Source organism: Notolepis coatsorum (assembly GCF_963971535.1).
Source record: "Notolepis coatsorum genome assembly, chromosome: 7".
Taxonomy (NCBI): domain Eukaryota; kingdom Metazoa; phylum Chordata; class Actinopteri; order Aulopiformes; family Paralepididae; genus Notolepis; species Notolepis coatsorum.
In genome coordinates this window covers 34,827,538-34,853,429 of record NC_140171.1, presented here as the reverse complement: position 1 = coordinate 34,853,429, position 25,892 = coordinate 34,827,538, and the positions used below count along the sequence as shown (strand labels likewise).

Below are 25,892 nucleotides of genomic sequence, written 5' to 3'. Positions count from 1 at the left end.
TTGAAAATTGTATTAACAGATTGCAGAATGGGTACAGTAGGCCTACAGCTCAATACACACAATTGTTAAGGGGATGCAGACCAGAGAAAGACTTTCGTCTTGTCCCCCATTTTCAATTCATCATAACATATGACATACAGATAGACTACATTTATGACATACCAGATTTACAAATACAGTACTGTTTGTGATACAAAAAGAGTAAAAAAGAGAGTCGAACTCGAAGTAGACTCGAAGTAGAAAGTGGCATGATCCTAAAATGACAATGATTTATGATTCTGTTGACAGCTCAATTATTTTTGATGAACCGGCGGAACGAGTCGTTTTGAGACGAGCGCTCTGGGCATTGACGTCAGTGTTGGATTACGTTTTGATTGTGCTACCCAAGAGAGTCTATCTATAGTTGGATGGCGTCTGTACTGTACTGTACACATGGCACTCATGCTTGCGTGGAATGCTGAATGGCGTAGCCGGTGCACAGTAAGACACTGACGCAGCACTCCTGTGATTGGTCGGAAGTGGGTCGGCTCGACTGCAGCAAAGTTGTGATTCCCGAGGCTTCCATTATAGCCACAAGAAAAACAAAAACAAAAAGAAGATTGGAAGAGAAAATCGTGTACGTCTTTCGAGCACTTTATAGAAGAGTTCGCCGAATGCTTGCGTCCGCTAACAGCAGTAGTTAAGTGTTACGTTTGCGTATTGTTCACCATTATTGTAAACACCCTACTATTCCGAGTGCCAATTCAACCTGGAAGCCGGTAAGCATAATGTATTATTATTGCTGTACAGTAGAGTTCGCAGTAAATGGCATGGGTATTATGTTCTAAAGAGTATACTGATCTATAAAGAGGGCTATTGTTGTGGAAATTAAACTCCAGATAAGATTCCATACCATTTGGAATAATGAATGCACTACTATGTTATTATGCTATACAAATGCAAACTCATAAATACAAGTAAATAAATAAACATATACATAAAATATGCACCAGGCCTACTTAGAAAACACGTAGCCTACCGTATACGATCACATCATGGATTTATTATCAATGGAATGGGTATAGCCTCAGCCCTCTTTGAATAATCATGGACCCTGGATCTTTATAAAATAACATTTGAATAATAGGTTTTATTCAAAATAAACAAAAAATATAGTTTTGTTTGATTTTGTATTGTAGCCTACATGGTGTTGTTGTACACTATTGTTTTATTTGAAAGATTAGTGTTGTATAACATTGTCTAACATATGTCATATATTTAAATGCAAAAACGATCAATACAAAAAGAGCACGGACCTATAAAGAGAGGGCTATTCTTGTGGAAACCCCAGGTTCAGCCATAACATTTGGAATAATGAATAGACTATGCTATTATTCTGCGAGAAAATGCTAGTTTTTTTCTTTTGATAAACAACTAGATAAACAAATAAACAAAAGATGCATAACTTTGACCTTGTATTTATTTACAGTTAAATGCATGTATCACCATCACTATTATACAGATTGTGACACTAACAGATGGTTATAAATCAATGAATGCAAATTACACAAGAAGAACAAGAATTAGAACAAATAAGTGAATGAGCAGCAACACCCACATAGCCAGCTGTCTTTTCTTTCTTTCACTCTCTTTCATACATTGAGGATCAAATTACCATCGTGTGTGTGTGTGTGTGTGTGTGTGTGTGTGTGTGTGTGTGTGTGTGTGTGTGTGTGTGTGTGTGTGTGTGTGTGTGTGTGTGTGTGTGTGTGTGTGTGTGTGTGTGTGTGTGTGTGTGTGTGTGTGTGTGTGTGTGTGTGTGTGTGTGTGTGTGTGTGTGTGTGTGTGTGTGTGTGTGTGTGTGTGTGTGTGTGTGTGTGTGTGTGTGTGTGTGTGTGTGTGTGTGTGTTGACTAGACCTGTGCAGACTGAGACCCAAGGATAACAAGATAAGAATGGGACTCAGACTAGCTAACAAGGTTACTGGGCTTTATTCAAGTGTGTGTGTGTGTGTGTGTGTGTGTGTGTGTGTGTGTGTGTGTGTGTGTGTGTGTGTGTGTGTGTGTGTGTGTGTGTGTGTGTGTGTGTGTGTGTGTGTGTGTGTGTGTGTGTGTGTGTGTGTGTGTGTGTGTGTGTGTGTGTGTGTGTGTGTGTGTGTGTGTGTGTGTGTGTGTGTGTGTGTGTGTGTGTGTGTGTGTGTGTGTGTGTGTGTGTGTGTGTGTGTGTGTGTGTGTGTGTGTGTGTGTGTGTGTGTGTGTGTGTGTGTGTGTGTGTGTGTGTGTGTGCGCGCGCCGTGCGTGCGTGCGTGCGTGCGTGCGTGCGTGCGTGCACTGGCTGAAGACATGTGCGTCTTTTTTGCAGTTACTGTGTAGGTGTTCTCCTTAGCTTGAGTTATGTTAAGTTACTCAAACATCAAAGTGCCGCTGAGGCCTTGCTGAGGGTAGTGAGGCCTTGCTGAGGGTAGTGATGCCTTGCTGAGGGTAGTGAGGCCTTGCTGAGGGTAGTGATGTCTTGCTGAGGGTAGTGATGCCTTACTGAGGGTAGTGAGGCCTTGCTGAGGGTAGTGAGGCCTTGCTGAGGGTAGTGATGCCTTACTGAGGGTAGTGATGCCTTGCTGAGGGTAGTGAGGCCTTGCTGAGGGTAGTGAGGCCTTGCTGAGGGTAGTGATGCCTTACTGAGGGTAGTGATGCCTTGCTGAGGGTAGTGAGGCCTTACTGAGGGTAGTGAGGCCTTGCTGAGGGTAGTGATGCCTTGCTGAGGGTAGTGATGCCTTACTGAGGGTAGTGATGCCTTGCTGAGGGTAGTGATGCCTTGCTGAGGGTAGTGAGGCCTTGCTGAGGGTAGTGAGGCCTTGCTGAGGGTAGTGATGCCTTGCTGAGGGTAGTGATGCCTTGCTGAGGGTAGTGCCGCTGATGCCTTGCTGAGGGTAGTGATGCCTTGCTGAGGGTAGTGATGCCTTGCTGAGGGTAGTGATGCCTTGCTGAGGGTAGTGATGCCTTGCTGAGGGTAGTGAGGCCTTGCTGAGGGTAGTGATGCCTTGCTGAGGGTAGTGAGGCCTTGCTGAGGGTAGTGATGCCTTGCTGAGGGTAGTGATGCCTTGCTGAGGGTAGTGATGCCTTGCTGAGGGTAGTGAGGCCTTGCTGAGGGTAGTGATGCCTTCAAGTCAAGTCAAGTCAAGAGTTTTATTTGTCACGGCATACGAGTATACAATGAAATGCGGGTGGTCTTGCCCGCAACGATGTGCATAATACAATAGTAATAATAATAGAATCCAATAGAAGGACATTGTGCAATAAAACAAGTAAACAGAGTAGGGCATATCGTTATATGTACATAAGTTATTTACAGAGCATGGTAGGACATGCTAGGTCCTGTGCCTTGCTGAGGGTAGTGCCGCTGATGCCTTGCTGAGGGTAGTGCTGCTGATGCCTTGCTGAGGGTAGTGATGCCTTGCTGAGGGTAGTGATTAGTGTTGTTCCGATACCGATACCAGTATCGGAAATGCCTCCGATACTGCCTAAAATGCTGGTATCGGTATCGGCGAGTACGCGTCAAATCTATCTACGCGAGTCAGTCACATGATATTCTTCTTCTACAACACCTGTAGAGGCCATTGACTGTTCTCATGTATACACCGCCTCCTAGAGGCTCTGATTTATTCTGTAATGAGGTTACAGAATCCCATCTCTCTTTCCACCAAGTGGCAGTAATGCAGAAAAATTCAGTGTTCCACTTCCAACCACCTGAATACTAGTATCACCACAGGCATCTACACAATAGTTAGTGATGCAGACAGTGGTCAAATTGACCGTATTCACACGGGGCTGTTGGACAGGAATGCCATCCTGAGCATGACTTTATTGATTGATTGATTGATTGATTGATTGATTGATTGATTGATTGATTGATTGAAAACTGTATTAACAGATTGCAGAATGGGTACAATACAGTACGGCTAAACAACTGCTAGAGGATGCATTGCAGACCAGAAAAAGACTTTCGTCTTGTTTACATCAGGGTCCTCCATTTTCAATTCATCAAGACATTTATGACATATACAGTAGCCTACTGTGTAAAAAAAAAAAAGAGATAATAAAAAAATATATATATATCCGAAGGGGAAGAAACTGTACATTGGAGGGGGTTGGGTGGGGATTTTGACATTTACCGGGGCCAGTTTCTAATTGCAGCCACCCGTAGGTGCTCTTTGAGAGCGGTTTTGAAGGAGGGTAGGGATTCACATTATTTTACGGCTGTGAGTAGGGCGTTCCACATTATTGTGGCATAATTGCGAACCGTGTTTAGTCCCTGTCTGACATAAGAGCAAAATGGCCACCATGTGAATTATGGTAAAATGAAAAGTGGATAAACAATGAACTCCAGCCACAGTCACTACCCTCAGCAAGGCCTCACTACCCTCAGCAAGGCATCACTACCCTCAGCAAGGCCTCACTACCCTCAGCAAGGCATCACTACCCTCAGCAAGGCATCACTACCCTCAGCAAGGCATCACTACCCTCAGCAAGGCCTCACTACTGATTAGTGTTGTTCCGATACCGATACCAGTATCGGAAATTCCTCCGATACTGCCTAAAATGCTGGTATCGGTATCGGCGAGTACGCGTCAAATCTATGCTCCGATCCCATATGACGTCATTTATCAACAACACGTGCGGTATCCTCCTGCTGAGAGTGAGCATTATAAAACAAACGTGTTTAAATTGAACATTGAATTAAAGTGTCAATGCTGTTTGTCATTTTAACAGCAGATACTTTCTTAAATGCCATCGTCCCGACAGAGCGGTGTGACGATTATAAAAATTATAAAGTTTTATAATTTATATAATATAATTATTATTATATTTATTTTTTAATGTATGCACTGGTATCGGATCAGTACTCGGTATTGGCCGATACCCAAAGCTTAGGTATCGGAATCGGATCGGGAAGGAAAAAATGGTATCGGAACATCTCTACTAGTAGTGGTGCCTTGCTGAGGGTAGTGCCGCTGGTGCCTTGCTGAGGGTAGTGCCGCTGGTGCCTTGCTGAGGGTAGTGCCGCTGGTGCCTTGCTGAGGGTAGTGCCGCTGGTGCCTTGCTGAGGGTAGTGCCGCTGGTGCCTTGCTGAGGGTAGTGCCGCTGGTGCCTTGCTGAGGGTAGTGCCGCTGGTGCCTTGCTGAGGGTAGTGCCGCTGGTGCCTTGCTGAGGGTAGTGCCGCTGGTGCCTTGCTGAGGGTAGTGCCGCTGCCGCTGGTGCCTTGCTGAGGGTAGTGCCGCTAGTGCAGACCTACGTTCAGCTGGCTAGAAATGTAACTGGGTGTCGGGCGACACCGACAATTCTGTTTTGGATTATGGAGATGTAGTTTATAGACACGCTGCTGCTTCCACACTAAAGCCTCTGGACCCTGTATATCATTCTGCCATTAGATTTATCACTGGTGAACACTGGTTACAGAACTTGTAAGTCGCTTTGTATAAAAGCGTCAGCTAAATGACAAAATGTAAAATGTAAATGTAATGGTGACAGTTATGGTACTCATCATTGTATCCTATATGCTAAGATTGGGTGGTCCTCTCTGGCAGAGAGACGTGACTTGCATTGGCATCTGTTTCTGTACAAGACCATTATTGATGATCTCCCACCCTACCCTATTGGAGCTCTGGACCTTTTTTCTTCTTTCTTTGCCCCAGAAACATGGAATGTTTTGCAATGCACTTTAAACCTAAATTCATTAGTATCTATTGGTCAGTTTAAATAGTTAATAGCAAACCTATTATTAATTATTATCAATCAACAACTACATTGTTTTATTTTTCCACATTTATTATGTTTTGTATTACTCAACGTCATTGTAAATGTCAATGATCCTTCAAGATTAAATAAAGATTGAATGAATGAAAGGTATGGTGGTCAGAGAAAAGAACCATGACAGCCCACGCAGAAGTATATCTTGGCCTTTAGGAGCAGCGGGCAGCCACAGTGCGGCGCCCGGGGACCAACGCCAGCACATTGGTCAAGGCACCAACTACAGTTGAAATGCCAGTAACTTGGTCAAGGTCAATCACAGGAGAGTACCTAGCATGCATGTCTTTTGACCACTTTGGTTTTGCGTTCTCTTCTTTACCTCTCTCCTGTCGTCCCTTGTTCGGTCCTCCCTCCCACCTTCTTCCACAGCCTCACCCTTCTAGCCCCCCCCCCCCCCCCAAATCCTCTCCTGTAAGCCCCCCACGCCCACCCCACCTCCACCTCCATCACTGCAGCATGGAGGGCGAGGAGGCACCCACCTCCCCGGAGAAGGAACCATCTCCGCGGTGGAAGTTCTCTGCACGTCGCAGCAGGAAGTCGGGCTGCTCCGACATCTTTGCGGGGATGAACCTGACCCAGCTGCGCCGGCTGTTCCAGGTCGCGGGAGAGGGGGACGCGGAGCATCGGGCGAAGCTGGTGTGGGGAGGAGCGGATGGAGGGATGGAGGGAGCAGAGGAGGCGGATAAGGAAGAAGAAGAGGAGGAGGAGGCAGGGCTGGCTCGGGCCTTGGTGGGGCTCAGAGTGCGTGCAAGGAGAAGAGTAGGCATCAGGGCAGAGGGACACAGAGACCCCAAGTGGCTCAGAGCGTTCGGACACCTCAGGTAAGAAAGAAGGAGGGATGGATTGGAAACGGGAGGGATGGGGAGCAAAGAGAGGAGGGGATTAGTTAACGTCAGCCGGGTTCGTGAGATCGCAAGATTACGAGATCACGCGAGAATCCATCTCGTTCAGGCTTCAAGCGATGTGTTTGTGCCTGAACCACAGTGGTTCGGACCAATCGGTTCCTTTGAGGCAGCTACGGCGTGGCTTAGGTGTGATTGCCGGCCCCATTCCAAACCGTTTCGAAGGACGACTTCCCAGATGGTTCTGTGTAACAGACCGTCCGGTGGGTCAGGTTAGGGATTAGTGACAGAAAGAGGAGCTATTGGAAGTGGAAAGGCCTGGTAGAGTGCACTGACTGAGTACACAACACACCAGCAGCACCTGCTCTTTTCATGACAAAAGCAAAGGGTTTCTGGTTGCAGGTAGAATTTGGTAATACTGTTTCTTCTGTCCTTTCCTTTAAAAGTTTCATAAAGGTTTAAAGTCAGTGAGATTTATTTTTCTCGTCATGTGGGGACCCAGGCTCATAGAACCATATCATAAGATATATTACTGCTGTTGTCATGTGGGGACCCAGGCTCATAGAACCATATCATAAGATATATTACTGCTGTTGTCATGTGGGGACCCAGGCTCATAGAACCATATCGTAAGATATATTACTGCTGTTGTCATGTGGGGACCCAGGCTCATAGAACCATATCATAACATATATTACTGCTGTTGTCATGTGGGGACCCAGGCTCATAGAACCATATCATAAGATATATTACTGCTGTTGTCATGTGGGGACCCAGGCTCATAGAACCATATCATAACATTACTGCTGTTGTCATGTGGGGACCCAGGCTCATAGAACCATATCATAACATATATTACTGCTGTTGTCATGTGGGGACCCAGGCTCATAGAACCATATCATAACATTACTGCTGTTGTCATGTGGGGACCCAGGCTCATAGAACCATATCATAAGATATATTACTGCTGTTGTCATGTGGGGACCCAGGCTCATAGAACCATATCATAACATATATCACTGCTGTTGTCATGTGGGGACCCAGGCTCATCGAACCATATCATAAGATATATTACTGCTGTTGTCATGTGGGGACCCAGGCTCATCGAAAAACATATCATAACCCATGACCCATTTTGGGTCCCGACCCAGTTTAAGGAACCAGGATGTAAAGGATTCTTTAATGCTGGGTGTAAAATTATATAAACATTTGTAGTTTTCATGAAATATGCAAACTAGGTGAAAATTACTTATTGATTTGACCTAGAGCTGTTCCATATGACGTTATATATCATTGGACGAGAGAAAAATGTCTAGTATCGATATTTTCCTCTATCGTTTCTATCACTATTATCTTAAAAAAGCAGCAGAATTGCCTTACGTCAGTATTTTATCTAATTCCCGACCCTGCACACATGTGCTGGAATAACAAACAAACACGGAGGAACGTGACACAGGACCAAACTCCCCCGCAACACACTGATACAGAAGAGAGCAGCTGGCCTGTGGTAGACATCATTATCTGATTGCCTGTGGTGACACAGAGCATTATCTGCACCTGCATTGTTTTTATTGATTCAAAATGCATCAATCTACTTTTGTGGACCATTTTGTTTTTATTTTCTTTCGCTTTTAAAAGCTCGTCAGTCATCCATCACTCCACTCAATCCGTGGTATTATTCGGTTGCATCCAATTTGACTTAATCAAGTGGTGAGAGATGTTTTTTCTCTGTGTTGCATGTGTGGTTATTTTGTATAGACAAATGTTTCATTTAATTTACAGAAAACTATATTGTGATATATATCGTTATTGAGATATGAAATTTCCCACATTGTGATAGAAGATCTTGTCCATATCGCACAGCCCTAATTCACTGAAATCATGAAGCGGAGACACAGGTAGTGAGGAGAGACACAGGTAGTGAGGAGAGACACAGGTAGTGAGGAGAGACACAGGTAGTTAGGAGACACACAGGTAGTGAGGAGAGACACAGGTAGTGAGGAGAGACACAGGTAGTGAGGAGACACACAGGTAGTGAGGAGAGACACAGGTAGTGAGGAGAGACACAGGTAGTGAGGAGAGACAGGTAGTGAGGAGACACAGGTAGTGAGGAGAGACACAGGTAGTGAGGAGAGACACAGGTAGTGAGGAGACACAGGTAGTGAGGAGAGACACAGGTAGTGAGGAGAGCACAGGTAGTGAGGAGAGACACAGGTAGTGAGGAGACACAGGTAGTGAGGAGACACAGGTAGTGAGGAGACACACAGGTAGTGAGGAGAGACACAGGTAGTGAGGAGAGACATAGGTAGTGAAGAGACACAGGTAGTGAGGAGAGACACAGGTAGTGAGGAGAGACACAGGTAGTGAGGAGAAACAGGTAGTGAGGAGACACAGGTAGTGAGGAGACACACAGGTAGTGAGGAGAGACACAGGTAGTGAGGAGAGAGACAGGTAGTGAGGAGAGACACAGGTAGTGAGGAGACACAGGTAGTGAGGAGACACAGGTAGTGAGGAGACACAGGTAGTGAGAGACACAGGTAGTGAGGAGAGACAGGTAGTGAGGAGAGACACACAGGTAGTGAGGAGACACAGGTAGTGAGGAGACACAGGTAGTGAGGAGACACAGGTAGTGAGGAGAGACACAGGTAGTGAGGAGAGACAGGTAGTGAGGAGAGACACAGGTAGTGAGGAGACACAGGTAGTGAGGAGACACAGGTAGTGAGGAGACACAGGTAGTGAGGAGAGACACAGGTAGTGAGGAGACACAGGTAGTGAGGAGAGACACAGGTAGTGAGGAGAGACAGGTAGTGAGGAGAGACACAGGTAGTGAGGAGAGACACAGGTAGTGAGGAGAGACACAGGTAGTGAGGAGAGACACAGGTAGTGAGGAGACACAGGTAGTGAGGAGACACAGGTAGTGAGGAGACACAGGTAGTGAGGAGAGACACAGGTAGTGAGGAGACACAGGTAGTGAGGAGACACACAGGTAGTGCGGAGACACAGGTAGTGAGGAGACACAGGTAGTGAGGAGAGACACAGGTAGTGAGGAGAGACACAGGTAGTGAGGAGACACACAGGTAGTGAGGAGACACACAGGTAGTGAGGAGAGACACAGGTAGTGAGGAGACACAGGTAGTGAGGAGAGACACAGGTGAGGAGACACAGGTAGTGAGGAGAGACACAGGTAGTGAGGAGACACAGGTAGTGAGGAGAGACACAGGTGAGGAGAGCGTTGAGACATGGATTGAAAGGAACATGTTCCTAATGTCTTTGCATTATGGGTTTGCAATGGGCCTGGTCTACAAGATACACTACACGACCAAGGTACCCATGTACATGTCAAAATACTTCCCAAAGGTCAGTGAATACCACGATCACAACACCAGAGGGAGCTCCACAAATCATGTTAAACCCAGATTCGGCTCAAACAAGGGACTAAACACGTTTCGCAATTATGCCACATCAATGTGGAACGCCCTACCCAAAGCTGTAAAGGAATGTGAATCACTACACACACACCTACGGGAGACTGCAATTCGAAACTGGCCCCTGTAAATGTCCTAACCCAACCCCCTCCAATGTACAGTAAATGACCAAGTATGGTTTTGTCAATATTCCAATGTAGTTTTGCTTGTACAGTGTCCAAAGTACAGTCCCCCCTCACCTACCCAACCTCCTCCAATGTAGTTTCTACGTCAAATGTATACTCTCTTCTCTGGTCTCTTTTTGTATCACAAACAGTACTGTATTTGCAAATCTGGTATGTCATAAATGTAGCAGTACTGTCTATCTGTATGTCATGTATGTTATGATGAATTGAAAATGGGGGACCCTGATGTAAACAAGACGAAAGTCTTTCTCTGGTCTGCATCCCCCTAACAATTGTATGTATTGAGCTGTACTGTACTGTACCCATTCTACAATCTGTTAAAGTTTTCAATCAATCAATGACCCATCCTGCTGTTGTGTTGAAATATCAGACATTATTGTAGTTTGTTTATGAAGGCCACATATCAAAGTTCCTTCCTCATTCAAGCCACTGCTCCGTCTGTGTATAATCTCCTTGTAATTCAATCTTGTACAAACTGTTGTGCGTCTTCCTGATATTGAACCCGGTCTCTCTGCCCCCCCCTATCACAGACAGACTCAGTCAAGCTCTGTCTAAGAGTGTGAGATGTTAAGTCTCTCTGCCAGAAGCATGCCCCTTCATCCCCATCTCTCTCTCTCACACACACACACAGACTGGTTGCAAGATTTCTAAATCAACTATTGACTAAAGAGGAAACCAGAATAGCAAAACCATGGTGTCTGTAGCATAGTAACTAGCAGCAGTTTTCTTAATCTGCTGGCGTCAGGTCAGGCGTGGGTTTGGGCTTCTATCCCACAGCACATGGTTGTCGTTTGAGGGTAATCTTGTGCAGCCAGACCATAGACAGAGCCCAGGCCCATTTCCTTCTCTGCGTTTTAGGAGGAGGCTATAATCAGGAGGAAATTGGGTTAGATGAAGCCGTTCCTAATCTCTATAAAGATTAGCTCAGGATAACAATTTATAGGCTGACGGAAGTTCAGAGAGAACACACACCACAGAATCCACTAAACCATTTACAGAATGTTTGTGTAGTTCTCTTCTTGTTCACAAGATCCAGTAATAAAACATAAAATTATGAGTGATGTTTTTATATTTATCATAGATCATTATCAACACATAGCAACCGTTGTTTTGCACACAGCGACCTTTGTTTCTTCCAACATGGAGGACAAATGGCCATTCTAAACATTCTATGCAAGGCCTCTACTGGGATTTATGATCATTATGGACTACATCTTTGACAAGCACTCCCGTCCTCAAGCGCTGGCACATCATTACATTTTTATTGTTGTCGTGTTGTTGTGTAATAATAATAATAAAAAGCGTGTTTTCTTTCCTCTGCCACCGTTATAATACAAATAAGGGAGGGGGAGTTATTTGAAACACTTACAAAGTCCTTTTTTATTCATGAACTTGTGTAAACAACACTGGTACTTAGTGCGACCAGAAAGTCACATGGTCTCCCTCCCCGCGTTCTTCCCCAGGATCAAGGAGCCGTCAGCGGGCCACACAGAGGAGGGTGAGGAGGGAGACCCCGAGCCTCACGCCGGAGGACCGCCTGCGGTGACCGGTGAAGGCGTCCTGGAGCATCAGATCGCCTGCGAGGGACCACTGCTTCCTACTGGAAAGACCTCCATGTGGAAGCAGGAGTGGGCCAGGGATCCAGAACGCTACCTCCACCGGGTCCTCCACTAGGACCGTGGAACGAGAGCCCCTATTTGGATTGTGGATGCAGAACAAACACGACAGAAGCCATTAAATATAGTGTTACCACTGCATGAGTGACTGCTCAGGGTGAGGGGACACTTCGGGATAGTTGAAAAAAGAGACAGTGGCAGGACACTCCTCCATCCAGCAAAATCCATGTCATTCATCCCTAGTCATGAACCAAAGAGTAGTGCCTAATGAATGCGTTTCAATTGACCAATTTCCTTATATGAACCGTATCGCAGTAAAATCTTTATAAATTGTTGCATTTCTATGTTTGTTCAGTATAAATGACCTCACAACAGTTAAGACAGCTGCTCAGCTCTGAACTCTGTTAAACGTACCCCTTCATCGCTCCATCAGACTCCACTTCAGAATGGTGGGTTCTGTTGCAGCAAATGCGTTGGCGAAGCTTTAGATTCATACCATATAAAAGTCAATCCAAATGAACTTAATAAAATGCCATTACCCGTGCTCAAAGTTAGGAATTAACACTGCATCACTGGGATTGTTTACAGAACATGGGACGTCCGTAGACTAAGATGCCCCCAAAAAACAAATTACATTGCATCAATGTTTAAAGGACATCATAATTTCAGAAAGCACTGAAATGATTAGAGACGGGTCACCATAATGGAGGCGTGGCCCACACACTGAAACAAAGCCACACCATCCTGACACACTGCATTGGTTAAAAATACAATGTTGTCACAATGGCATACTATTATGTATCTTGTGTTTATAATTTTTTTCATTTAATAATTGCAATTTGATAGTGTGATATACTATAATTTACTACTCTGTCTTGACTACGAGTCACGAGTTGTGATTGATGTGATTTGAACATCAGTGTTTTTCATTAAAAGGACTGAATAAAATCAATCGGGTTTACCAAGAATATTAACGCCACAACACCGGATACAGAATCCTTTAGTGAAAGCCGGTAGTATTAGTGGAATACAGTTTTGTTATAATTTGTCATTAAATATTACATACAAATTATACAGTGCATTGCCACAATACATGTCATGTCAGTTACTGTAGATATAGCGGGAATTACTTTTTACACATTGTGTTTCGTTTACCGCACACGTGTCAGAGATCTAAACTAGCTTCGTATAAGCTTCCACTCTGTGACACGTCGTGAAAGAAGTGACATTTTAAAATCATGTGCAAGTCTACTGCTTCGACAAGGAGGAAAATTAAGACTACTCTCCTTAATCCAGTAAAAGCATTGATGTGACTAACCTGCAGATCCCAATCTAAAACAGACAGACGGGGGTGATTGGCTGTATGACCAATGGATTTATGGCTGTGGTCCACTGTGTAAAGATGAACATAACGGTGTCCACTTCCAAAATCTTCCAATCTCTACCAAAATGTACACTTCCTTGATTGAAAAAAAATAAGTTGATTTCAACTTGTGTCACTGTTGCGTTCACCAATCCAATTGTTTTAACTGGGGGAAAGACTGCACAGGTGCACATTTCAAAGGCGGCAGTTCACCCCCAACATTTTTTATTAAATAAAACGCATTTTCCCGGAGTGCTACAGAATATTCTAGAATATCCATCTATCCAGTGTGATTTGCCTAATTTTGGAGATATCTGGCGTCACTCCAATACACTCGGTTTGTGCTGCTCAAAGTGCCAAAGAAATAGATTTGAAAAACTCCAAAGCAATGTCTCTTAACCAGAAATCATGACCCGGTTACTAAGGATAATCCACAGGCCTTGTTGTGAGCAGTTTCATGTAGGAGCTATTTTCTACCGAAGTACAGGCCCATTCATTATTCATATTATTAATTATTTCTTTGGAGGGGAAATGTGTTTTCTTTTTGGGGGGTGAACTGCCCCTTCAAGGGCAGAGAATGAAGACAAAACTATGGAATGTAACACCTCTCCCACCCAAACTAGTGTGAGAGGCTTTCAACACACAACTGTGGGTGTGTGTACATCCGAGTCCAATGCATAAGTCCGACATTTCACTGTATTCCTCTTTCAAGGCTCTGATCTCGCAGGAAGGCTCACATTATCTTCTTCGTTTAGTCATTAGTCTTTAATTGACATCCACACAAGGCACAGAGACAAAACGGGGTGAGAGAAAGATCCATAATCCTTTATTCCTCTCCTCTTTACCTCGTCTTTTCCATCCCTCCCTCACTCCTGGAACCCAAGATGTCCACGAGGAGAAGCAGGGAGGGGAGGGGGAGGTTGAGGGCAGGGCAGGGCGACACCTATATTCATCTGTTCACCGAAGCCAAAACCTGCACAGTGAGGCGGTTATCTTTCTCTCTCTCCACGCATTTGGACACATTCACTCCTTTCCACGCACACCTTGGCTGTCCTCCTCCTCTACCACCAGGTGAAGAAGGGTCTTCTGCTCTGGAAGCTCTGTGTGTAGGACTCGCTGTTGGCCCTCTGAGGGGCCCTGGCCGTCTCCACGATCACCGGGGGCATCTGGACCAGCTGAAGGGGCGTCTTACCGTCCTTCAGGGCCTGGGACAGGTTCAGGATCTGGAGTTGGGTTTGGGGAGAGATGAGGTGAGGAGAGGTATGGAAGGGAGGTAAATTCAACAGTTTGAGCTAAATCTGGTAAGTATATTTTAAGATACCCTCATGTTCCCATACAACGGTATGTGTTTTTTTTATGATTTGTATTACTGTCGTCAATGCATACTAAAGCTAAGCGAGCGGTATGGTAAAAATATGATATCTAATTCTTATTTTTGACGGTATAACTTGAGTGATTTGCCATTTTTTTATGTTGTTTTTGTAATAAAATTGTCATGGTGCTTTTTCATTCAAAAGGGTATGTTTTTAGATTTATTTAAAAAATAATTATAATGTACGATTTATATACCGTTGATCCAATACATACATTTCTTTTTACATTTATTATTTTTTATTATCCCCATCTGGAGAAATGGGAATTAGGAAAACATTTTAAATGGTACATTTATTTATCAATATGTTCTTTTTTTGGTGGAAGCAATACTTTTATTCCGCAACTTTCTAAAAGCTCTGTGGATATACTTTATATATATATTTTTATTTTTATTTTTTATCTATAGCAAGTCTATGGAGATGTTTACCTTCTTTGCAGGGCTATAACTTTTTAAATTGTATTGCTAAATTGACATTACTATGGCCCATTCAACATCGATTATCTATCGTTCAGGATGTAGGAACGTTTTACTTTTTTTTTTTGAATTTTTTTTTTTGACAATACAAACATTAACAGTAAATATCTCAATAAATCACAGGAATATACGTTCCTGTTTTGAATCAACAAATGTAGGTTACAAGATATATACATAATCCCCATTATCCCCATTATACAATACAGTACATGCATTATGCTCTTGCTCGTTCTTCTTCCCCCCCCTCAGGACCCCCCTTGGATAACCACCCATTATTCGTTTCCAACCAGAGATTACAATTCATATGCTAACCTTTATTCTCTCCACCACTTCTAACCAGATTGCAATGCTGGCTTCATTGACACCTAAAATTCTTGCTGTAGATATCTCTAAATAAATCACATCGAGATAGGTAAGAACCCATACCTTCCGACACATTTTGTCCGGTTGAATCCATCGTGATGCTATCAACTTTTTAGCAGCCGTAACACCGGACAAAACTAGTCTCTTTAGCTGTATAGTGGCTGCTAACTGTGAAACATCATTCAACAACAATACAGAAGGCATTACAGGTATGTTCAGAAATAAAAATTCTGATAATTGCGTAGTGACTTCTTCCCAGAATATCCTAACAGGGGGGCATTCCCAATACATATGCATAAATGTACCTATATCACCTCTTAGACACAAGGAGCATAAAGAATCTTGTTTAAGCCCCATTCGGTTCAATCTTATAGGTGTCAGGTAAGTCCTATGAATATAATTAAGATTAATCTGTTGATGGTCCGGGTTGCGTGACGCTAGTCGAACGTTTGCCCAGACTTCTTGCCAATCAAAATCTACTTTCAAGTCTGGTATATCCCTCCTCCAGACTGAGTCTAGGGGAAGGATTCCATACGAAGACGTTAGTAAGTGATGATAAAAGTCAGATACGAAGCCTCTCGATGTCTCCCTTTCATAGAAGAATTTGTGATATCTGTGGTGCTCAAGTGGTATCTTTAATGGGACTCCATGAGCCTTCAAAGTTGCTAATAACTGTATATAGAAATAATAAGTGGAGCTAGTGAGGTTAAATTTGTTCTGAATTTCATGATAGCTACAGAAACCCCTTTCGTTGAATATATCTCCCAATGTATGTATGCCTTGCTTTTCCCATTTGGGATATCTGATGGGTCGTTGTGCAATAAGGAGTGCTTTGTTATTAAATATGGGAGAATGGCTATGCCATTTGTGTTGGTTAGTGCATTTTTTCTGTGTGTCACGCCATATCCGAATCACATGTGTTATAAGAGGGACCGAGGGCGCTCAATCCTAACAAGGCAACAGGACAGGACAAGATACCTGCTAGATTTCTTAGGGATGCAGCAGAGTCCATCGCCTCCGGCTTAACACACATTGTAAATCTATCTATCGGTCAAGGACAGTTTCCCTATGATCTCAAACAAGCCAGAGTCATTCCGCTTTACAAAAAAGGCAATAAATTAGACCCCGGGAACTATAGACCTGTGTCGATTCTTAGTGCGATATCCAAAGTCATAGAAAGGATCATTAATGATCAAATAAACGAATACCTCTCTACAAACAACCTGTTGTACGAGCTCCAGTCTGGATTTAGAACATCATATTCCACAGACACATGTTTATTATATCTGACAGACCAAATTAGAACAGAGGTGGACAAAGCTAAATTCTGTGGGATGGTTTTAATAGACTTACAAAAAGCCTTCGACACTGTTAACCACGACATACTTTTATATAAACTGAAGGCTATGGGTTTTAACAGTATATCCTTAAGGTGGATGGAGTCTTATCCGAGAGGCAGGAAACAAGTAGTGGAAATTAATGGGACCATATCCTCCTCACTCCAACAGACGTGCGGGGTGCCGCAAGGAAGTATTTTAGGACCACTTTTATTTCTTTTATATGTCAATGACATGAAAACTGCATGTGATTGTAAACTGTTTTTATTTGCGGACGATACTGCACTCATGGTCTCCCATCAGGACAAAAGAGAAGTAGAGAGGTCACTCAGTCTAGAGCTTGTCAAGATCAGTCATTGGCTGGTCGAAAACAGGTTATCCCTACACCTGGGTAAAACCGAAGCTATCCTTTTTGGCTCGGCCATATGACTTAAGAGGTCTCCTGGGTTCAAGGTAGTGGTAGGAGATATCGAGGTAACAGCAAAGGAGGAAGTCACATACTTAGGATGTATTTTGGACAACACCTTATCAGGGGTGAGCATGGCACAAAAGGTGGTCACAAAGATCAATCAGAGAATAAAATTTCTCTGTAGAGTGTCCACCTATATTAACAGGTCAGCAATGGAAGTCCTGGCAGGGGCACTGATCCAATGTCATTATGACTATGCATGCTCCTCCTGGTACACTGGCATCACAGTAGCACTGAAAGGTAGGCTACAGACAGCTCAGAACAAATTAGTTAGAATGATTTTAAAACTCCATCCCAGGACTCACCTTACACAGCCTCAAATGGCTCAGGGTTGAGAGGGTCTCCCAAATAAAACTCAACATAACACATAGGATACTCGGGAATACTGTCCCTCAGTACCTCAGTGGATATTTTAACATGGTAAGGGATGTACACGGACACGCCACCAGGGGGAGCCCTACAGACATCGTCCCAGTGAGATGCAATAGGAAAATAGGCCAAAACGCATTCCTATATTCAGCAGCAGTACAATGGAATAGCCTACCAATGGAGTTGAAGACCATAAGCCCCTTCTCCACTTTTAAATTAGCTATAAAGAGGTGGATCATAAGTAGCAGAAGCTGGGAGTAGTGAACAAAGGGGTTTTAATATGTGTTGTTCCTTTTTTATTCTTTTATTGTCTATAAAATGGAATATTATTGTATGTATTTTATTGTTTTTATACCACACATCCTGACATACAGACACTACAAACACCCACGTCCACACACCAGTACATAAATCCACTGACACCAATGATGAAGGACCACAATGGAAACAAGCCTATGGCTTTATTGTGTTTTATGAAATCCTATTGGTAAATGGAGAAAATGTATACCTGTTTCATATTGTGATCAAATGTATATGTGTGATTTCCATTCTAAACCAATAAACTATCAATCAATCAATCAAAAGAGGGCCAAATTTCAAGTCGCATTGCTTAATTGATAAATTGATGTATACTATATCCTGCAATCTATGTGGTGCCACTATGTTTTCTTCTAATGTTCTCCAGGATACAGATGCCTGAGGATCAAACCAGGTGCTCAGTGGTCTTAAAGAGTACGCTTTAAAATAGTGGTAGAAGTCTGGAAATGCTAGACCTCCGTCGGCTTTGTTTCTCTGTGCAGTGGATCTTTTTATTCATGGAGGTTTGTTATTCCAAATAAATTTATATGCGGTGGAGTGTAATTTTTTCCAGTAATCAGCAGGAGGGGGTAACGGTAACATTGAGCTAAAGAAGTTGAGTCTAGGTAAAACATCCATCTTAACTATTGATACTCTGGCCTGTACTGAATTGTAAAGTTTTGACCACCTGTCAAAGTCATTTGTATAAGTCTTGTATAATTATATTTCACCGTTTGGCTTATAGTAGGGAATATTTCAACTCCAAGACATCTAAAATGTTCTACCATTGGTATATTTCCTGGAAGGAATGTTGCCTTCGCAGATACATTAAGTGGGAGGAAGGCCGATTTTGGCCAGTTTATCCTAAATCCCGATAGATTGCCAAAATCATCAATCAACTTGAGAAGATGAGGCAGTGAGGTGGTAGGGTTTTGCATGAACAATATTACGTTGTCCGCATATAAACTATTATGATGTTGTGTGCCCTTAATTGAGATTGGCTCTATGGATTGGGATTGTCTTATATACTGTGCTAAAGGCTCTAAGGATAGAGCAAATAGTCCGGGACTAAGAGGGCAACCCTGTCTGGACGAGCGCGACACAGGAAAGAGTGTGGAGATGAATTTACCTGTTATTATCATGGCCGATGGGTCTTTGTATAACACTTTTATCATATTAATGTAACCGTTTCCTAACCCCATCCTTCCGAGTACTGCCCATAAATAAGACCATTCCAATCTATCAAAGGCTTTCATCGCATCCAAGGATAATACAGCTGTAGGTGCAATGGCATCCTTATATGATTGGGTTTATATGTATGTTTTCAGGCTCGGCTCTCAACAGGACCTCAATAATTGGATATATATCTATTGTGAAGTTTAACTCCAGACGAATTACACACAAGAATACAACAACATGTTTAGATTATGGCTAGTTTGAATATAATGATTTGGAATACTGGGTGACTAAATAAACAACACAAACGCAAAAGTGTGCTTACACTGATGAAAAACAAACAGGTTGATGTGGCTCTTTTAAGCGAAACGCATGTCTTAGTGAAGGATAATGTAATGCTAGCGGACAAAATATATCATAACATTAGCTACTCATCTTTTGGAACGAGATCCCGTGGGGTGGCTATAGTCGCGAAACGGAAGTTGAATATCAAATTGTTGGACGTATGGTCTGATGCGGATGGCCGAGTAACCATAGCTAAAGTAGAATATAGTAATAGGAAAATCGCGTTGGTAGCGGCATATGCCCCAAATCTGTACGACGCTAACTTTTACGCTATACTCACTAGAGCAATGTTGAACCTTCCTGAGTATTCATTTATAATTGGCGCGGATTTTAATGCTAATTGGGATCCCGTGATGGATAAATCTAATCCCACCAATTCCAATGATCAGAAACATGCATCTAATGCACTAAAGGATTGGGCCAAGAATACTGGTGTAAATGACCTATGGCGATTACTCAATCCAATGGCCCGAGAGTACTCGTTTCGCTCTGCAAGACACAAGACATTTTCCAGAATAGATTATGTTTTTGCATCCCCTAGACTATTTGATAGCTATGACGTGGAAATGGTGCCTAATGCACTATCAGATCACAGCTATTTACTCCTGAAAGGTTCATTTGGTATACTGTCATCCCGAGCCCCAAGATGGCAATTTAACTCGATACTTCTGAAAAACAATGAATACATAATACAATTCAAAGTTGAACTTATTAAATTCCTGCGGAGTAATGCGAATTCAGTACAGGATCCCAGAATGTTATGGATGTTGGTAAAGGGTTTTATTAGGGATTACACTATGGTCTTTGCCTCCAACCTACGCAAGAATCGTTGTTCCAAATTGGTAGAGCTGGAAACGCTTTACTCCTCGTTGTTCTCCTCTTTACAACACAACTACTCGGTTCGATTGGAGACTCAAATTAATGTGTTAAAAAAGGAGATTAACTCCATTTTAAGACAACAATCTGAATTTAAAATACGTAGCACAAGACAACATTATTACTTTCATGGTTCTAAACCAAGTCACCTACTAGCTATGAAGATACGCTCCAACGCAAAATTTGCAGATATCCCTACTATTAAGAACCAACAAGGACTTGTTACAGACCCCAAAGAAATTAACGACACCTTCAAAGAGTTTTACTCCAACTTGTACAAATCAGAAATGGTTTTTGATCAAAATAAACTGGATATATATCTTAAATCAAATTAATCTACCTAAACTCTCAGAGGAAGACGCTAAACAGCTAGACACACCTATTACACTAGAGGAACTTAGGGAGGCTATATCTGAAATGCAAATTGGTAAGGCTCCTGGATGGGATGGTATACCTCCAGAACTGTACCTATCATGTTGGGATGTAATTGGACCCCTATTACTTGATATGATTTTATACTCGATCAAAGAGGGGAATTTCCATAAGAACGACAATATCGCACTCATATCTGTCCTCCTTAAAAAAGACAAAGACCCTACCGATTGTGGTAGTTATAGACCCTTAAGCCTCCTCGGAACCGATATTAAGCTGTATGCTAAGGTACTAGCCATCAGACTTCAAAAGCATATGACATATTTAGTTCATCCTGATCAGACTGGATTTATAAAAGGCCGCCTAATAACGGATAATATAAGAACGTTTTACTTTTTCATTCACACATTCATACGAAAATACCGTCTAGAGTATAAATATGTTTTTATCGTTTTCTGCAGTATTTCCCAGAACGTGAGATATAGGCATAAATGCATTAGATTATCAAATGCCGTTTGATGCCGATCGACGCTATATTAAAAATGTCAACTGTACATGGTCCTAAACGTTATGACTGATCATGCACGGGTGAACGGGGGGGGGGGGGGGGGTCGTTTATAATTCCGTGATAGTTGTTAAATGCTTCATGTAGTATGGGTGATATGTAGATCAGAGCAGTTTGTATGGTTAATAATAAAGAAAAACGCTGAAACTCACGGCAGCTTCCTCTTAGCGTTGGGCGATGATACTGGAGCAAACAGATCCCAGTTATGTGATGGGGATCGAGTCGATCCATTCCCGGTTTGTATAATAATAATAACAGCCCAAATCATGTAGATTATTGAGTTATGGCAACGATCCATATCCACGGTGTGTGTCTTGAGTCCCGCGACGATAAACGAGTGGCCGGACGAGATTAGGGGACGGACCGAGCTGCAACGGGCATATCCGGTTTGGCAACTCGCCAGAATAACGTCGTACGCCGTGATCCGGCAGAATTCGCATGCACTTGAAACCCGTCTTAAGCCATTTCCGGCGGAGAAAGTGTTAAGTATAATAAAGAACTTGCAAGGATAATTTGATTAGAATAGACCATTTTGAATAAAGTAACACCATGACCAATTGATTACAACAAAGAAAACGACGCCAAGAACACATCACACTGTAATTTGCAGTAGAAAACCAAATGCCTTCAAAAAGATCAAATAAAAAAACATGATATTTTGACCATATTGTCCAGCCCTAATGTATTCATCATCTAACTGCAGTTATTATGTGTTTTACAGTAAATACAGGTGAACAGAGCAGACTCACCTGTCCCCTCATCACGGCTACCTGTTTGTGGAACTGTCCTCTGTCGAACCCTGGGTCTTTCTGCAACACACACACACACACGTACAAAAACCAATACAAATCTTGATTTAAAACTTATTTACTTGAGGGCAACTTGAAATGATGCAGAGCATACAACAAAAACATTTTTAAAGTGAATTTGGGGTATAAAATCTGAAAAGCAGTCTTTCCAAGTTTTAACTCGAGGAACCTGAAGCATAAGCCAGTCCATTGTTTTAATATAAGGTGTTAGTTTTCCAAAATGGGCTATGTACATTAAAATAAATACCAATGCATATCACGTCTCTCAGATAGAGAAGATCAGCTGACCATTTCATACAAAATACAATGATATAGCCTACATCACCAATAACAAGTCAGACGGCAGAATGATCTACTGAGTCCAAAGGTTTAAGCCTGGTAGCAGCTGCATGCCTATAAATCACAGCACCATAATCCAAGACTGAAAGAAATACTGCTTCAACAATCGCTAGAATAGCTACGGTAGTTCCGTTTCTGTACAGGAAAGCACATTTTTCTGCAATTTACTGACAAGATCACCTATAATCAGTGATGCCAGTAACTAGTTACTAAGTAACTAGTTACTGTAATATGATTACTTTGGTCAGTAAATAGTAATCTAACTTGTTACTTTTTACAAGCCAGTAATCTGATTACAGTTACTTTTCCAAGTGGCTGTGAGTTACTATTTAGTTACTATCTCATAATGCTGATGATAAGAGAGCCAGGGGTACAGTCAGCTAGACCGGAGTATGGCCTGATGGCTGATCACGTCTCATGATGACCTGTCTGAGCAGCCAATCATGATTTATGACATTATGCACTTTCAATAAAGCATTATTAAAAATAAAAAAATTAAATGTTTTGTGGCAGCAGCAGGGGGGGGGGGGACGACGACTTCGTAACCTAGTTACTTTCAAAGTAACTAAGTTACTTTGATAATCAAGTAATCAGTAAAGTAACTAGATTACTTTTTAAAGGAGTAATCAGTAATCAGTAATCAGATTATTTTGACAAGTAATCTGTGGCATCACTGCCTATAATGATATTTAAAGGAACACGCTAACATTATGGAAAGACAATGAGATAGATAATATCAGGGTTTCCCATTAATTACCTAGACTGTGGCGGCCCCGCCACAGTTGTATAATGAACACACACAAAAAATGTAATAAAAACATTTTTAAATATATATATGTATATATGTATATATTTTTTTAATTTTAAATATAAAGTTTGCCAATAGGGATGTATCAGTAGTATTGGCAGTGGTAGTAGTCGTAATAGTAATCCACTATATATTTATTTTCTCCTAGAGACACCCCAGCCGTTCCATGTATTTGTTAAATTCCACCACCAGCACACCTGATTCAACTAATAAAGGGCTAGTTAAGTTGAATCAGGTGTGCTGGTGGTGGAATTTAACAAATACATTGAACGGCTGGGGTGCTTCGAGCAGTGTTAATTTTGGCAGCTATTTTCATTTTAGTTTTAGTCTTAGTCATGTGTCAAGTGCTCCTTTTTCGTTTATCATATTTAGTCATCTTCATTTATTTTTCGTTTTGTCAGTTTTAGTCAACTAAATGTCTGAGCATTTTAGTCTTAGTCAGTTTTTGTCAAAAAAAAATCGGATGACATTTTTGTCTATTTTTAGTTAATGGAAAAAAACTTGTCAGAAGTCAGAAATAGTCAACATGGAACATTTTCTCATTTAAATTGCGTATTTATTTTTTAACCTAGGGGAATCTGAGTCGGCGGCACAAGTGATACACAGGAAGTATATATGTTGGTGTAGACATGGTCCAATGTATTGTTGCTCCTACAGTATATGTTGGTGTAGACATGGTCCAATGTATTGTTGCTCCTACAGTATATGTTAGTGTAGACATGGTCCATTGTATTGTTGCTCCTACAGTATATGTTAGTGTAGACATGGTCCAATGTATTGTTGCTCCTACAGTATATGTTGGTGTAGACATGGTCCAATGTATGCATCAAAGAGAGCATTACGGATGTGGTGACGTTGTTTCTGACCAGAGAGACGACGCTGAACTCTGTCTGTCTTCTGTTTGCTGTGTCTTTCCTTTCTCTCTGCCATGTCTGTCCTCTCTCTGCTGTGTCTGTCCTCTCTGTCATGTCTGTCCTCTCTCTCTCTGCTGTGTCTGGCAGCGGTTTATTCTATAACAGGATACTGTAAACTAAGTAAACAGAACACACAGTAGTACTAGTAGTAGTACAGACTGATTGCAATCTGCTTTCATAAAAACATATAAAATCACATTCTGAGGTCAGTGTTAAAGTGCCACATGGAAGAGGTCTGGTTAGTGGTTAGAGTTAGAGGTGGTCTAGGTCTGGTTAGGGTAACTTAGGGGTAGTTAAGCAGTTAAGCATTCATTATAATTTATTATTATTATTTAGATAGATGGATGTAAAGGGCTCGACCAACTCTTAACCCCTATCCGGACCTAGACCACCTCTAAGTCACAGCCCCGAACTTAGGGGTTAAAGTTAGAGATGGTTTAGGTCTGGTTAGGGGTTAGAGGTGGTCTAGGTCTGGTTATACTGATCCGATACCAGTGCATACATAAAAAAAAAAAATGATATTATATAAATTATAACACTTTTTTTTCTTTTCTTTTTTACAGCTACTGTTTTATATATACTGTTTTTTAGTAATAACTAGAAAGTAATGGTATTTATTCAACAACAGGTGATTGTATAGATTAGTATTAGTATCATTAATTGACAACTAAGCTCAATGAGTTCACGCACGGAATGGTTGTTGGTACATTGGTTCCGCACGGACGTTACACGTTGTTGCGCACTTCCTATCCAGGCTGCTCCGTTTAGGTTAGCTACTGTAGTAGCAGAGGCTCTGTTGTGATTTTTTTATGCAAAATAAATATTCAACATTCTCTTTTGAGACTCCGCCTGACTCTTTTCATTTGGCACTAAAAGCTAAACATTGTCACCGGTATGGCTGTCTGCATTATGTCATTAATTGTGTGCGAGAGGTCGATCAGTGACCAAATTAGCGTGAGCTATGTTAGCCACTAGCTAACGCGAGCTAGATGGAATTACAAACAATATAACGTTACTGGTGAAAAAGTGATTTACCTTGGAATACTCCTTTGCCAACTTGCTGTACTTTGCTTGCAGGTCTGCAGCTGGATTATGAATAGTCACAACTTTAGCCAAGGTAACGTTAAGCTAAAACTAGCTTTTCAAATAGCTCTTCAGCTAATGCTAATAACACAGAGCTCCCGTCAGCCGTCACACTGTTCTGTCGGGACGATGGCATAGAAAAGTTATAATTATTTTGTCTCGTCTTGTTTTAAGTCAACAATATCAACATACATGAAGAGAAATTTCGTCCTGGTTTTTGTAAATTACATTTTGTGTCCTCAGTTGTGGTCAACGATATTTAATAAACTATTTAGTCTCGTTAGCGTGACATGGTCTTCAATAACGTGACGTCACGTCTCGTCGTCATGAAAAAAAACCTTCGTTGACGAACATCTTTCGTCATCAATTTAGTCAACAATTAACACTGGCTTCGAGGAGAGGATTGGGAAGCACAAAGTTCATCATAGATCTAGCCTCTTTATTTTGCTCTCAAAGTGCACCAGATTTATGCATTTAACTTTAAAATTTACCAAAAAAAAAGTTCCTGGGGGGCATGCCCCCGGACCCTCCTAGAGGGTTAGAGGTTCACCCCATAGATATCTATAGAACACTAGATAGCTTGCCCGCGCTGCCGGCCAATGGAGAGCGACGTCACTGAACCGCCGCCATCTTGCTCCAGTTAGCCTTGAGTGAGAGTGAGTGAGCTGCACAGACAAAAATACTCATAACTCGCTGAAATATTGACGG

At 42.2% G+C, this 25,892-nt stretch overlaps 2 protein-coding genes across 3 annotated transcripts in view; one reads left to right on the top strand and one right to left on the bottom strand.

Moving 5' to 3' along the window:
- Positions 1–551: 551 nt before the first annotated feature.
- avpi1 (arginine vasopressin induced 1) lies at positions 552–12,461 on the top strand. The gene is made up of 3 exons (XM_084319211.1): positions 552–758; positions 6,152–6,603; positions 11,698–12,461. Exons 2-3 carry the CDS (start codon positions 6,239–6,241, stop codon positions 11,906–11,908), a joined length of 576 nt encoding a protein of 191 aa, XP_084175337.1. The 5' UTR covers positions 552–758; positions 6,152–6,238; the 3' UTR covers positions 11,909–12,461.
- Positions 11,863–25,892, bottom strand: part of pi4k2a (phosphatidylinositol 4-kinase type 2 alpha) — a 54,338-nt gene continuing 40,308 nt past the window's right edge. Inside the window, exons 8-10 of one of the 2 annotated variants that reach the window (XM_084319210.1) lie at positions 21,981–22,040; positions 14,257–14,436; positions 11,863–11,927 (exon numbers count right to left, since the gene is read on the bottom strand). In XM_084319210.1, coding sequence (XP_084175336.1) covers positions 14,275–14,436; positions 21,981–22,040 — 222 coding nt within the window. In that variant the 3' untranslated portion in view covers positions 11,863–11,927; positions 14,257–14,274. Of the gene's footprint in view, positions 11,928–12,613; positions 14,437–21,980; positions 22,041–25,892 lie in introns of those variants that run through there. The other variant, XM_084319209.1, reaches the window with a different exon arrangement.